Source organism: Biomphalaria glabrata, chromosome 10 (assembly GCF_947242115.1).
Source record: "Biomphalaria glabrata chromosome 10, xgBioGlab47.1, whole genome shotgun sequence".
NCBI classification, from domain to species: Eukaryota; Metazoa; Mollusca; class Gastropoda; family Planorbidae; genus Biomphalaria; species Biomphalaria glabrata.
The window spans coordinates 29,525,529-29,541,309 of record NC_074720.1 but is presented as its reverse complement, the minus strand read 5'-3'; the positions used below and the strand labels follow the sequence as shown (position 1 = coordinate 29,541,309).

Below are 15,781 nucleotides of genomic sequence, written 5' to 3'. Positions count from 1 at the left end.
GATAGAAGACTAAAAAGTAGTAATTATTCATAAAACACTAAACCATAATCTTCAGATTGGTTGAAAATCATAGCTTTGTTTTGTTATTTGACTTTTCTGTCATTCAAAGTTTAGATAATAATGGAGTTAGCTATTTTAGTTGAAAGCAAACTAAGAATCTTGGTAGACAAACTCAGTTAACTGCGGGATAGCAAGAGAAATGACATTAAAAGAAATATTTCTAATCACTAGATGTTTCCACCTACACCCAATCAAGATAACTGCTTTAGTTTCTGGTACTTCATCTATGGTGCTAACATTGGAGCCTTGAAAGCTATGGTGGTCTACAATGCCAGTTATGATGTTATTTCATCAGAAGCCACTCTCTGGCAACTAAGCAACCAAACCAATTCTCAGTGGATGTCTGCACAAGTCAATATTAGCAGCTTTTATACAAAGAAACCATTCATGGTGAGGTTACTCTTTTTAGATATCATAATGTTATACCTAACACAATTTTTTGAAAAACTATTACATTAATTGTTTTTTATTGTGATCAAAATTAACCAATTGCCCTTGTCAACATTACTATTATTTTAAATCATAGCAAAATAACATGTTAATAGAAATATTTTCTTTAGGTTGTTCTAGAAGGAATCACAGGAAATGGCCCAGGTGGCATCATAGCTGTAGATGATACCAATATTGAACAATTCACTTGTCAGACAGTACCTGCTGAAGCACTGCCAGTTTCAGATGGTAAATTTATCTCTAAAACTAGTGCATCTAGAAGTTATGTGTTATTAGATGTAATCCATAAATAGATATTTAATTATAATTTTAAATACAATAATTGTATGTTTATTTTACTTTTGAGTTAAAGACACAAAAATAAAGGCACATTCCTCATTCCATATGCTAGGACAAATTAGTACAAATGCTCCTTCTTCCCTAGCATAATTACAGCATGGAATGGGTTGCCTGAGCTAGCCAGGAAAACCAGTGACTTGGTCGAATTTAGGTCATTGGTTAATATGCATGACTAAATGCATGACACGTAGGACGTAATCATCTTCTTTTTTGGAAGTAACGTCTGTATTATATAAGATAAGATAATTACATCAATCACTATGTTGAGCCTAACAGACACACCATGCACACACAGTGGTACACAAAGTAATAAACTATGAGAATGATGATTTAAAATAAAAATATGAATTCAATACTGATATTTACACAATGATATTGACATGGTTGATTTGAATAACAAGTAATTAAAGCTAAATATGAAGATACCAAATACGAATTACAATTCATAGTAATAAATTAAAGAATATTAATGTAATAAACAACTTTTATGATGTCAAATAACAACAATGAAAAGACACAGACAGTGACTTTAACATCATCAACTGTTCCACAACACACTGTAACAAGATATTTTAGAACTGTCACTGGAACATCAACTCTGACAATGACAATCAAGGACTGTCATGAACTTCTGAATGTCAACACTGGCAATGATGACAACTACACTGTCAATTAAATGTTAACACCATCCATCCATCATCCCAGTGGCACTACAGCCCATGGAGGACTCTGGCCTGCTTCAACACATCCTTCCATTCAGATCTCTTCTGGGCCTTTCGTCTCCACGTCCTAACCACAAGCTGTTGCAGATCTGCCTCCACATCATCAATCCATCGCATTTGGGGTCTGCCTTTGGGTTGCCTCCCTTTTGGTTTTTGCCTGCATGCAATTTTTGCTCCTCTGTTATCTGAGATTAACACCAGTACCGACAAAATAAACCCAACGTTGAAATGGATAACCCTAACACTGAAAGCCTATAGAAATAAACAACAGAGACTCTAACATCTAATCTGAAACTAGAAATACGAATGAATCCATATAAAAGAATATCATAACAATATGAAATAAAACTCACCCTTAACAGGGGTCAAAAGTCCTACCCAGAATAGATCCAAGGCAATATAGCAAAGGCTGTCCAGTAACATAAAACAACCAAGGACCAAAAGAAACATTGCTGGTCTCTCAGGCCCAACTTGGCAAATGTCAACACAAACCAGGAGTTATCAATTGGTGTCACAATAAATCATGACAAAAAGACCAGAAATGATTCAAATGACATTATAATACCTAGAAGAAAGCGGTGCACTTTGAACATCTCCATAGAAGAAAGCGGTGCTCTCAATTTGTGTACATTTTTATATACAATTAAATTTAACACCAAAAAACTAACTGCAACAGCTTCTGTAATTTATCGTTTCAGAGCTGAAGGTTGCAGACTGTAATTTTGATGTTGGTTACAGTTTTTGTAACTGGGATGAGTTTAACGACAGAATTTTGAACTGGTTTGTTACTGATCCTAATGGCTCACCAAATGTTGGACCAGTCTCTGATCATACAGGTCATGGTAATGATTTAGAATTTTTTCCAGCATCTTCTATATTTCATCTGAAATAAAAGTAATACAGTTTTTGCTGTTATAATTAGTATTATATAATTTTCTTCATAACTATTATATTAATTAATTATGTTATAAGTTCATTACATTATGTCAATTTATAAATATAAATTTCTTTCATTTAATTCCTATTTAAAGTGTTTGGTGTACACACTTATGTTTATAAAGTTTTCTTGCTGCATTAAGGAATTGCAACCTTTTTGTGTATCCCTATTTGACTGTGCTAAGTGTGTAAAATGTATTTGCTCCACTAGGTGGTCGCTACCTATATGTGGACCCATCAGATAATCAGGAAGGTGCTGCTGCTATTCTATTTTCTCCTGTACTACCACCCACAAATGGTCTGGCTTGCTTCTCTCTTTGGTAACTGAACAACCTTTTTTTTTCATTATTTAAGATGGCTCCAAATTGGTCTCTGTGACTAAGTTTTTACCAACACAGCAACCAAGCATTTTCTAGATTCCTATTTTAGACCTGAGTGGACTTTGAAATTTCAATCTAGGTCTTAAAAACACAATTAGAAAGCATTTGTACATTTAGTGCAGCATTGCTTTTTTTTTTTCAATTGCATAAATTTTGGTTTTGATGTTAATTCTGCAAATTAAAAACACTAAAATAAGCCTCCTATCATCAAAATGTTATGTAAAAAGTAGTAATATATATAAACATAAGTTTTGATTTATTAGTTCTTCTTAAAAATAAAATGGCCTCAACTATTATGCACTGTAACTCCATCAGGTACCATATGTATGGTGAAAATATTGGACAACTTCAGCTGCTAACTAATGTTGGAGATGTTACTTCCGTGTTGTGGCAGAGAGAAGGCAATCAAGCGGACAAGTGGCTACCTGCAGCAATTACCATTGAAAGCAAGACTAATTACCAGGTAAAAATGTTCTACAAATTATAAGGATTTGTTTTGTCAATATTTATCAAGTTTTACAAATAAATCAAAGACTTCAATACTAAGAATTGGCAAAGTAAATATTTCACTTCACATTTTGTTTGTATTTTTTTCTAACTAGATATTTATCAAAGCTATCAGAGGCAGTGGCTTTGTGGGGGATATTTCAATTGATGATCTATTACTCACACACAATGCTTGCCCTCATAAAGGTGTGTTAGGTTTAGTGATTTGTATGTTGTTTTTTTAAAGTCATATATGTTTGGTTATTACAAAAGTTAACATGCAAACATACATTTATGTAGCTGCCTGCTTTATGTACTTCTAATGCTGTTGTGTTGTTTACTTGTCCCCAGCATTGTGTGACTTTGAGGTAGACATGTGTGGATACAGTCAGGAGACCAATGATGACTTTAACTGGATAAGGACTCAAAATATTGCTATGGCTACAGGAGCTAGTCCCACTACAGATCACACAATGAATAGTCAAGCAGGTAAGTGTTCTTAATATTAATAGAACATTTTTGCTAAAAAAATTGAGTTAATAGTCAATGGTAAGGTTAGATAATGGATTTTTAGATGTAGCATTCTTGTCTCACCATACATGCTACTGAAAGAATGTCTATGTAGCACTATTTCTTTCTCCTGCCACAGGGTATTTTGCTTTTATTGATTCTTCACCACCAAGAAAGTTTGGTGACAGAGCTAGGATTGTTTCTCCTGTCTACCCTGGCGGTGGTGCTCAGTGTCTACAATTCTACTACTACATGAATGGCGCTGGCATGGGATCCCTGTTTATCTATCTACGCAAGACAGGACATGTAGATCAAGACAATCTAATTTGGACCATGCATGCTAGTCGAGGTGACCACTGGGTTAAAGGGCAAGCAACAATTGATTATCCAAACATCTTTCAAGTATGTTTTGTCATAAATTTGTTTTGTTCTAACAGTTGTTTTTTTCCTTCTTTTTAAATAATTAAAAAAAAACTCATACATGTTTCTTTCATGTTCTTTCTTGATCTCTATTCAAGGTTGTGTTTGACGGGACTGTGGGAGATAACTTTACTAGTAATATAGCACTTGATGACATACAGCTATTACCTTCACCTTGTCCTAGTCCTGTTACATGTGATTTTGAAAGTGGATTCTGTACATTTACAAACAGAAGAGATGATGATTATGACTGGCTGCTTGTTACCCCAAGTAATACCACTTTCACAAGTCTTGTGCCTTCTGTAGATCACACTACAGGATCAGCCCAAGGTAGTACAATCTTTTGTTATAATAATTATTATTTTTTTTGTGTAACTTTTAGTTTTTTTAAGAATATTTTTTTTGTTAGGTCCAAAACATTTTTTTTTTGGAAGTTGCAAAAAGTTTGATCTTTTATTTTGTGATTCATCTAAAAAAAAGTTACTTAACTCTTTATACTTGAAGACAATGCCTTATCATTAGGATATTTGAGTGAATCCTGATTTAAGTGGATTTTACTTTAACTCTTAATGCCAGTGAAGATTTAACAGTAAAAAACATTTTTCATAATTAATTTTATTAAACATTTTATAAGCAATGTTTATTTAAACTAAGACCCTTCATTATAGAAGGTCTAAACACTGAAAACAATCTTTCTTTGACAACATTGAATTGTGTGCTAAGATTTTTTAAACATAATTCTGAAGTGCATTAAACTGAGACCAATTATTATAGAAGGCCTCAAAAGTGATCTGAGACGTCACAACCTGTGGACAGTTTATGACAGGTCATGACGTCAGACTTGTGACATGTTTTCTCATATTTTATGAGAGACTGTCAATGAAAAGAATAAAAACACCAACAATTCAACTATTAAGCAGAGTGGCATTCAAATTTGTATGAACAATATCAGCACTATATGAGAAAAATACACCTGGTTAACAGGCAAGATCATAGGTCATGAAGTTTTATTAACTTTGCATCATAGCACAATTGGACGGCTTGAATCCCTAAGTTAAGCATTGTTAACCAAAATAAAATGGACACATTAGTTTGGTTGTTAGTTGTCTTCTTTAAATCTATTTTATTAGGAGCTATTAAATTGAAATGTATTCATAATGTTTTTTTGTTCAGTTTCCTAATTTTTGTATTCTAACAATTTTAACTCAAACTTTGAAAGGATACTTTGCCATGGCTGATATTCCTGACAGTCCAACTGGTTTTAAACATTCACTTTTGGTGAGTAGTGATCTTCAGTCTCCTACCACAGGTCAATGTTTGAGTTTGGCTTATTACATTCAAGGCAATGGTAAGAATTGCACTAACTTACATTACTTCTTTTCAATAGGATGATTCTTTTCAGTGGCTTCACATTTTTCATGTTTATTATCACTTAGTTCTGTTCTAATCAATTTCTTTACATTGACTTGGGTTGGTTTTGTCAGGTAAAAAATGTTCATCGTAGATACAAAATTGTTGACAAATATTATTATCATAACCCAAATGCATAGTATATCATTATTTAGCTTTTATTTATATAAATGTTTCTTTTGTAATTATTTCAGTTTAGCAATTTTGTTCTCTAGAGACTATTTAAATTATTAGCTGCATTAATTAAACTATTTCTTAGGCAGCCTACTTATTTACCTGGAGAAGTATGTGCAGAATGAGACACTCTTAATACTGTCCAATGCCAACGGTGTGGATCAAAGTTTTCATTGGAAGTTCACTTCAATGGATGTTACAAGTGACTCATCTTTTTATATTGCTTTTGAAGCCCAGCGTGAAGCAGCAGGGGAGACTACAATAGTCCTTGATGATGTTGCCCTTGCTGATGGGCTTTGTTCCCTGCAGACTTCTCCACTTCCTGCAACAAGCCCAACACCTCCAAGTAGGTTTAAATACTCATAATAATATATTAGGGCAAGATTTAAAGCATTGCTTTTTATCATTTCATACAAGAAACTACAGAAACAGAACAGATATGGTAATTGTGGTGCTCTAAAGTAATCTCTGGTGATTGTAGCTCTTCATTGATGAATTTCCATCACCTAGCAAATTTTTTGTTTTTAATGTTGATAATTTCTGTTTTAATTTGTGGCCATGTACTTTGAACTTATATATTATGTATTGTCAATTTTTGAACTACTAAATATTAAATATAAAACTAACTTAAGGACCCCACTCACCACAGATAACTAAAAACAAATTCTACTATTCAATTTTCTATGTTAATAGTGATGTGATAAAATACTGTTATTAACAATAATTACATTCATTTGAGAATTTTTTACAAATTCACCTATTTGTTGGAGGAATTGCTGAAAAAGCTTGATTTTAATATGTCTACTGAAATATTGACATATATCAATTAGTCTATATTAAATATGGAAAAAAAAATTCTAGCTGTCAAACTACCTACGTTTTTATATTCTTAATATTTTTTTTTATCTTGTGTTTTGGAGCACTGCTTATAATTTTTGCTAGTTATGTATGAAATATATTGTTCTTTAAGTGTTACTGGATGTCCTAACTTGTGACTTTGAAGAAGCCCAACCTTTGTGTAATTACACACAAAATGTGGATGATGATTTTGATTGGTTAATAAGTGTTGGAAGTACTTCCTCTGATGGTCCAGAAGCTGATCATACCTTGGGGAACACAAAAGGTTCTTTACATTATTTATTAACATTTATACTTTTTAAACATTTTTATAAATTTAGGAATATTTAAACTATACTATATTTAACTATAGTTATTGTTAAAACAGATATTTAATGAAAAAAAAAGTTTATGTCAACAAATGACATTTACATCATCTTCCCCATAGATTGCAAAGTCTGGAAAGAAAATTAATTTAAATTAACTAATTAAGATGTAATTAATATTCTTAATAATCTATCAAAATGAAATTATTTTTTTGAAATAAAAGATGTCTTTACAAAATACTTTTTTTTATTCTAATCCTTTCTTTTTTAATTTGTTTATTACTTTCAGTTTTAAAGCTCACAAATAGGTTAAATATCTTAAAAATGTAGCTTTTATTAGTTCTTAATACTTTTCTGTCTAACTTTTATATATTTGTAAACATGCTTTTGTCATGTTTGATTCCTTTATATAATGATCTGATTTTCTAAAATTGGTCTAAAGATTGTGATATAAAGGTAATTAAAATAAATCAAGCTGTTTCTATGTTAACATTTTTGTTATTGCATTTATTAGATTTCTTAATATTAATGTTTACTTGTCATAAAAAAAATATTATTCCATGTCTTCAGGTCACTATATCCACATTGATGCCTCTGCTAAAAGTAACAATGCTGCTGCCAGAATATCAAGCGCACAGTTCCGCAACACTAACTCACGCTGCTTAAGTTTTTGGTACCACATGCACGGAGCTGACATCAACAGACTGAATGTTTACTTGACCACATCTACTGGGTTTGGTCCAGCAATCTGGACCAAACAAGGAGAGCAAGGATTGAATTGGTTGAATGCTTTGGTGGAGCTTGGTGGGGATGATGGCTATCACAAGGTTAGTTGCATTCTTGAGAATAATATATATCATTCTGAGATAACAATTACAGTCTAGCATCTGTAATTCTTTATCAACTTTTTAAATTATTATATAATGTAAAAAAACAACAACAACTGTATATGAATAATCCAAAAATTTGAAATCTAGATCTAAAATGAAAATAAAACAAAAAAAAAAGGCTGCAAATGACAGAAAGTAAAAAATGATAGATTAAAAAGTGTAGTATTTTATTTCACTGTTAAGACCCACCTGTAACTTTCATAGTTTGTCACATCTAAGGAAGACATAGCTGCTGCCTATTGTAGTTTTTAGTCATCTTTGTGTTTCCTTGATTGTAGTTTTTCTTTGGGTCTAAAATGTAGACATTATTTGCCACACTCTTTGTAAGACATTAGTATAAATACTGTGATGTCTCTTTTGTAGGTCAGTTTCTTCTTCATTCTAGTAGGAGTAAACTGTTCTCTTATCGAATCTTTTAAGAACTTCTTGGGAGTCCTTCTGTTATATTATCTTTCTTTGTCTTGTAGTCAAACAATAAACATGGCTTCTATACTTGATTTTAGGCTATAGCACTAAGATTAATAATTACAAACTATAAATGAAACATACATAAATTTTCATGCATGCTATTTAAAAAAAAATATTTCTACAGATAGTATTTGAGGGCTTAGCAAGTGGTGGTTCCAGTGGAGACACTGCCCTTGATGATATTACAGTCTATGATGGCCCATGTCCAACTCCGGGTGAGGTTCTTACTATTTGTAACTTACATTTGACACATTGTATTTCATTATAAATATATATTCATTGTATTTCATTGTATTCAATTGCTTACCATTGTGTCTTATATTCACCATTTAGAGTAATTGTGTAGCATTGTAGCCTTATATGTGACATTGTTGACCATCATTTCTAATTGTTCTAAACAGCTTTCTGTGACTTTGAAGATGATGGTGTTTGTAGATTTGATCAAGATATTTATGATGATTTTGATTGGTTGAGACACAATGGTAGCACTAGCACTGGACCTAATGTTGACCATACCTATGGCACCAAATATGGTAAATATTAATTGTAATCATATTTTAACATACTATTTTTAGGATTAATGAATTAAGCTGTAGAGAAAAAAAAAGATCTTAGTATTTTCCCTTTATATGTTGATGTGATGAGATTAAAAAAAAAGAACAATTTGTATACTCCAAATGTTACCTTTTTTACCTTTTTTTAAATTTTAATCATTTCATTTTAATCATAGGTCACTACATGTACATTGAAACATCAAATCCTCGAGTCCCTGGTGATGTAGCCCGAATGCTGACCCCAGTATACCCTGCAACAGATGGTCGTTGTCTGAAATACTGGTATCACATGTATGGAAGTAGTATGGGAACTCTGGCAGTTTATCTGAGAGATGTCCGTGGGAATGATCTGCTACTAGATAATAAAGTTGGAAACTTTGGAAACCAATGGCTATTGGCTCAAGTGGACTTAATTTCTCTAACACCTTTTCAGGTCAGTCTGTTGTCAAGCAAATCTTGATTTATAATATAATTACTTTCTTTTTTGCTACAAGTGATTAGGCCTACATTTTTTTTCTTAAAACTGTAAAACTATTATAAAAAACATGTGCAAATTTTAAAAAGATATTTTTCCTGTTACATAAACAAATGAGAAGATATTTTCTCTACAGTATGTGAAAAATTAGAATGTCTCCCAAGTCTAATCACAATACTGAATGACTTGTAAAAATCAAAATATCACAATAATTAATGAAACACTAAATAGTAAATATATATATATAAAGGTACTATCTCATTACTATACTTTGAAATACTTTCTTATATTAATCTTAAAATTTTTATAGTTAACAGTAGCTTAACATTTGTAGTCAAATAATTTACTTGTAGATTATTTGCTTAATGTTTATGTATCAAAAGTTTTTCAAACAGACTTTGAAAAATGTGTTCCCCTCTGAGCTTAACATCTATTTATTCAATCTACTTCTTACTTTTTTAAAAAATCTGATTGATTTTGCTAAAAAACTGTCTAATTTTGATACATTTACTTTAAAATTTAGTACTTTATATAAACCATAATTTTGACTTCAAGAAAACTTCTTAATTTTTTTATCCATCTGTATAAAATAAACATTTTCAACAATAATTAGATTTGTTCTTAATTGTTATGATTAAAGGTTGTATTTGAAGGAACTGTTGGGAGAAATAATAGTGGAGACATTGCTCTTGATGATGTGGAGGTAATATTTTTCTGTAAATATTGAGTGACTATTGTCTCTATTTAGACTGTTTATGCTAAAATAGTCAAGTTTCCTTTGATACCTAGTCTGTGGTACAAATGATGTACAATGTATGTTTTCTGTGGTCAACTGATATAATAACTAACTTTGACCCAATGACTGTCACTTCTCATTAGGGCTGGGGAACTGTTATTATAGACATCATTAATTCTCCCCAAAAATGTCTTTCTATTTTGGAATTCAAATTAAAGATACTTGGTTTGCAAGCTTATCTCCAACTGTCTTTGCCTTTACACCAAGCTATTGTTTATAAACATTTTTAAAAATATCTTCTTTTGTGTCTGTTAAGGTTTCCAAAGAAGCATGTGTACACATGTATGGCTGTGACTTTGAAAGAGGACTTTGTTCTTGGATACAAAATAAATCTGATAACCTGGACTGGATAATAAATCATGGACCAACTGCTACAATGGCCACAGGGCCAGCCCAGGATCACACCATATCCTCTTTGGCAGGTTATTAAATATTCTATTATAGAATTTATAATTTTAAAATGTTCAAATTATTTTTAAGACACAAATATTTGCTCTACCTGTGAATAGAAAAAGCAATTGTCACCTATACTTTAACCTAATTTATAGACCTATACTTAAACCTAATTTATAGATGTCCAATGCTGATTATCACCCAACAAACAGAGTGTAGCATGGAACTCTTCATGCTCTTTACTAATTCTATCAGGGCAGTGTTACTCTCAGCAATAACTTCGCTAGTGCTGGTGAGTGCGGTGTTACTCTGAGCAAGTAACCTTGAATACAATATTTGTTTCACTATATAAACTTGTTATTTCTCTCTTTATTTTTTATTTTCCCGCATGAGAGAGTTATTGTTCTTTGTTTTGGTTGTAACTTGGATGTGGGACCAAGTCATTTTGTTTTTAAATTTTAGTTTATATCACAGACCCCCAAAATATTTAAATAATAAATTTTTTAGTGAATTTTTTTCATTTTCTATTAAAATTAGAAGTGACAAATACAGTTTAAGTTTGTGATTTTTCAATATTTTTAGATTAAATGTAGAATTATAATGTTAAATCTTTCAGTATATTGATTTTTTAAATGAATTTTTTTTAATGTTTTGTTTTTCCATAATCAGTTTAAACTTATTAAAAGAAATATTTTCTTAAATAAATTTTTAAATTTATACACTTTTGTAGCCAATTCATTTTCCTTTGAAATAAAATCAAATATGTCAGGTTATATAGTAAAATAAAAGTTAGGTTAGTTCTAGTAACATTACCCCCCTTGCAAATTTTTGTTTCTCCCAATAAACTCTTTTTTTAAAAATCAAATTGAAAGAGTTAATATTTTCAACTTGTCACAGAGGAGATACTTTAAAATTAAGTTATTTTGGCCAGTTGATTTTCTTTTTCTGGATTCTTATTATTGTGTTGGAGGGTTCAGACAACTAGTCCAATATCTGAGATGAACTGTGCAGTGGTTTCCAGATCTAGCATCTCTCCATATAGTTTTTCATGTATAGGGGTGCTTGGGGCCAATCTTGGTCAGAATTCTTGATAGAGCATGCAGTTTTGAAGGACATGGTCAGCATTTTCCTGGTACATTCACAAGGACTAATTTCACATGTCCTAATACTCAGCTTCTGCAACATACGTTGTCTCATTCTGTTGTGTCTAGTTCTGATGCAAAAATTTATAAGTTGGTCTTGTCTGTATAGCTTACAGTCAGCATTGACTTTCTTATAATGTGGATGAGATCTTTGTCCATTTTAGATTTATTCTATTGGCTAGCTGTTAATTTGTAAGATTCTTGTTAGCAATGTTTCTATGGATATAATAGAATTAATGCCAATTGCTATTTTATTAATATTAAAAAAAATATTGCTAAAAAATTTTTATGGTACCACTATTACTTTTGAGTTACCTTATTTCACTGGAATAGTTTGGTATATTTTAGTAGTTTTATTAATATATTTCACCTGGCTACTTGTAATCTTTGAAAACTTTTGAAATGTGTTATGTAAAAAACTGTTACAATGTGCTATTCAGGTCAATATATCTATCTGGAGTCTAGCCCACCCAGTAAGCCAGGAGACAAAGCTGTATTAGATTCACAGATGATACCAGTTAAAGCTGACAATGATATGTTTTGTTTCTCTCTCTGGTATTTCATGTATGGAACAAATATAGGGTATTTGAATGTCACTGTCAAGGTTAGTGGATCATTATAATATACTAGGCACTCACTTTTTATTTTTTGATTTCAAAACTCTCTAAAAAATGAATGTCATTACTCCTTAGGGCTCAACTAAATTTTGTGAAACATTTTGATTACCAAATATAAAAATATATTTGAACTAAACCTTTTTTTTTTTTCTCATTTTTGTCCAGACCATTGATGACGCATCAGCACAGACCATCTACTTTCTATTTGGACCCCAAGGACAAAGCTGGAAACAAGCTCTTATCAATATACCAAAACCTTCAAATACATTCCAGGTATAGACTTATCAAATCAGTGGGTTGATATTTATAAATTTCAAGAAATGTTCATTTTTATTTTTGTCTGAATTGTAAAACAACTAACACTCAATGTTTTTATCACTGTAGATTTCTGTGATTGGATCAGTAGGTTCAGGATATCTTAGTGATATAGCCTTGGATGATTTTCTGCTTAACCCTGGGTCCTGTCAGGATAGTAGGTTTATTTTTTTAACACTACTGTAACAAAAATTTAGGGGTATTCATAAAAAAATATTTTGAACATTTCAGTATTTTAATGAAGTGACCCTTAATAAACAATAAAAGAATATCTTAAGATTTAATTTCTTTAAAAATTAAATTAAAAAACACAAAAACAAAGAAAAAGGTTATAAGCTTAAAAAGCCTTGTAAGAAAATTGAAATAATTTAAAACACAGACAGTATTTTCTTTACAAAAATTATTGATTTTAGATAGTATGACATACTTAGTTATTACATGGATCAGTGTGACTTTTACTTCTATGAACAATGTCTACTACTTTATGAAACTTAATTTGCTTAAGCTGAACAAAATATGATCATTAGATTTCCCTACATTCTTATTGTCCAGCTGCTTCTTGTATTTGAAAACAATATTGAGAATATCAATAGTTGATTCACAAAGCTTTACAAGGAGAACTGAACACTAACAACTGGTAATTAAAATAATATGTAACCAAGAAAGCTTGGGTAATAAAGTAAAAATTAAATAATTTTGAAAAAAATTATTTTCAATTTTCCAATGAAGAAGAAAACAAAATGATTTGAAACATGTACTTTTAGTTGTAGAAGCAATATGGAAGCATTTACTTTTAGCTGTTGGAGGCACGGTGACTGAGTGGTAAAGTGCTTGGCTTCTGAACCGGGGGTCCCGGGTTCGAATCCTGGTGAAGACTGGGATTTTTATTTCGGGATCCTTGGGCGTGTCTGAGTTTATCCAGCTATAATGGGCACCTGACATTAGTTGGAAAAAAGTAAAGGCGGTTGGTCGTTGTGCTGGCCACATGACACCCTCATTAACCGTAGGCCACAGAATCAGATGACCTTTACATCATCTGCCCTTTAGACCACAAGGTCTGAAAGGGAAACTTTTTAAAAATTTTATCTGTAGAAGCAATACAAAAACATTACTTCTAGTTGTAGAAGCAATATTAAAACATTACTTTTAGTTGTAGAAGCAATAGGATAATAAATAGTGCTGTTTCTTAACAAATGTACATTGTTTTTTTTTATTGAAAGAAGTAGATATTTAAATAAAAAAAAGACAGTATTACTTTTGACTGAATTTGTTTTCAATTAATAAAACTAATTGTTATTATTATTATTATTATTATTATTACAAAACATGTTTCAAATCTTTACCACTGCCAAGCTAGAGATTCATTATTATTTTAAATATAAATAAGCATCTCAATTTATTAATATTTATAAATGATATTTAATTGTAATTGAATAATTTCAGTCAAGTCTCAGTTGTTTGATCAAAGTTTCTGCATGATTAAATATTTTCCTGTTCAAACTACTTTCTAGAACTGTAAATATAAAACATGCTTTCTTTGTTAGATTCACTATTGAAGGGCAACTTTAGTTGTGGAGGAGCCAGAAATCAAACTATACCTTATTCTAAAGTCTGTGACTTTGTCAGAGATTGTACTGACACTGCTGCAGATGAAGGGGAATGTGGTGAGTTCAGAGAGTGTCGCTTGTTTTGTTGTTTGCAAAATAGTTTTTCAATATTTAATTGATGTTCATTATGTTTTTTTCTATTACTTAATATATAAACTTTCTATTTGATTTCTCCAGGTGATTGCAGTTTTCAGTATGACTGGTGCAGATACATAGATACCAGTGTTGGAGATCAGAGATGGAGCAGAGGATTCAATGGATCACTGACTTCTAATACAGGGCCCACTTATGACCCATTCAATGATAGCTCAGGTAAGGATTTTTGTTCATACATTATGTTTACATTTTTATAACTGTATTTTATAAAAGTAGATTTTAATATCTTTTTTATGATTTTAATACTATACTTTATTTATAATGATTTTATTATAGCCTTTTATATCTTTGTTGCCAAACTTTTAATATATGTGTTTTAGGCTATTATATCATTGTGGCCAAACTTGGAATAAATGTATTTAGGCTTTTATATGTATATGGCCAAACTTTTAATAAATGTATTTAGGCTTTTATACCTATGTGGTCAAACTTTAAATAAATGTATTTTTAGGCTATTATATCTATGTGGCCAAAGCCCAAGGTACCAAGTCAGATATGGCAGAAATTCAGACCAACTTTAATTTTGGCCCTTCCTCTGCTTCATGTCAGATGAAATTCTTTTATCACATGTTTGGTAGTGGTAAGTCATTCTAGAAATATGAACATCACTTGATCTACCTGTACTGATATACACATAGTGTTATGTAATCACTTGAATGGTACTCAGGCCCTGGGAAATGTAATATTTAGTAGCAATCATCTTTTTGGAACCATCTTAAGCCACCTTTACATTTGGTAGATTTGATACTTATTTAGTAAGATGTCATTTAACAGTTCTTAATAGTTTATGAAATGTATCTAATAGGAAAAGTAACAACACTTTTTCCTTAAAATTCTGAATAATGTATTTGAAGCTGTAATCAATTTTTTAATGTTAATATATTTTACACTTAAATTATTTTGTTTGTTTTATATGTTTTGGATGTTCCTTCAGAATTGAAGATTAATATACATCTTATAACAAACCTCCATTAGGTTGCAGGGGTTGGGGCAAACAGGGTTTGAAGCTGGGACATTTGAGATGACAGCCAGATAAAAAGTTTGTCAAATTAAGTTTCATTTTATCATCAAAATATTACTTTTGTTACTAGGCATTGGACGCTTAATGGTTGTTTTAAGAGAATCTCAAGAAGATACCATTGTTTTTGAAAAAGTTGGAGATCAGGGAAATAGATGGATCAAAGCCCTGGTAGATATAGGAAGAGTGGCTTCACATTTTAAGGTAATGATTCTAGACCAAAAATGCATTAAGCATTTTGTTTCATCCTTTAAAAGTGATTCACAATCATTTAGTAGTAATGACCGCATTTTTTATGCA

The 15,781-nt window shown here is 31.1% G+C and overlaps 1 protein-coding gene across 2 annotated transcripts in view; it reads left to right on the top strand.

The window, feature by feature from the left end:
* LOC106054424 (MAM and LDL-receptor class A domain-containing protein 1-like) overlaps positions 1–15,781 on the top strand; it is a 72,267-nt gene that overhangs the window by 16,934 nt on the left and 39,552 nt on the right. For both annotated transcript variants that reach the window (XM_056044468.1, XM_056044469.1), the window contains exons 19-43: positions 232–450; positions 621–738; positions 2,270–2,413; positions 2,719–2,827; positions 3,203–3,350; positions 3,490–3,580; positions 3,725–3,862; positions 4,023–4,285; positions 4,402–4,633; positions 5,523–5,651; positions 5,973–6,233; positions 6,858–7,010; positions 7,621–7,877; positions 8,533–8,623; positions 8,810–8,941; positions 9,139–9,395; positions 10,078–10,140; positions 10,490–10,655; positions 12,209–12,372; positions 12,551–12,658; positions 12,770–12,857; positions 14,245–14,364; positions 14,485–14,619; positions 14,915–15,043; positions 15,555–15,685. In XM_056044468.1, coding sequence (XP_055900443.1) covers positions 232–450; positions 621–738; positions 2,270–2,413; positions 2,719–2,827; positions 3,203–3,350; positions 3,490–3,580; positions 3,725–3,862; positions 4,023–4,285; positions 4,402–4,633; positions 5,523–5,651; positions 5,973–6,233; positions 6,858–7,010; positions 7,621–7,877; positions 8,533–8,623; positions 8,810–8,941; positions 9,139–9,395; positions 10,078–10,140; positions 10,490–10,655; positions 12,209–12,372; positions 12,551–12,658; positions 12,770–12,857; positions 14,245–14,364; positions 14,485–14,619; positions 14,915–15,043; positions 15,555–15,685 — 3,846 coding nt within the window. The remainder of the gene's footprint in view (positions 1–231; positions 451–620; positions 739–2,269; positions 2,414–2,718; positions 2,828–3,202; positions 3,351–3,489; positions 3,581–3,724; positions 3,863–4,022; positions 4,286–4,401; positions 4,634–5,522; positions 5,652–5,972; positions 6,234–6,857; positions 7,011–7,620; positions 7,878–8,532; positions 8,624–8,809; positions 8,942–9,138; positions 9,396–10,077; positions 10,141–10,489; positions 10,656–12,208; positions 12,373–12,550; positions 12,659–12,769; positions 12,858–14,244; positions 14,365–14,484; positions 14,620–14,914; positions 15,044–15,554; positions 15,686–15,781) is intronic.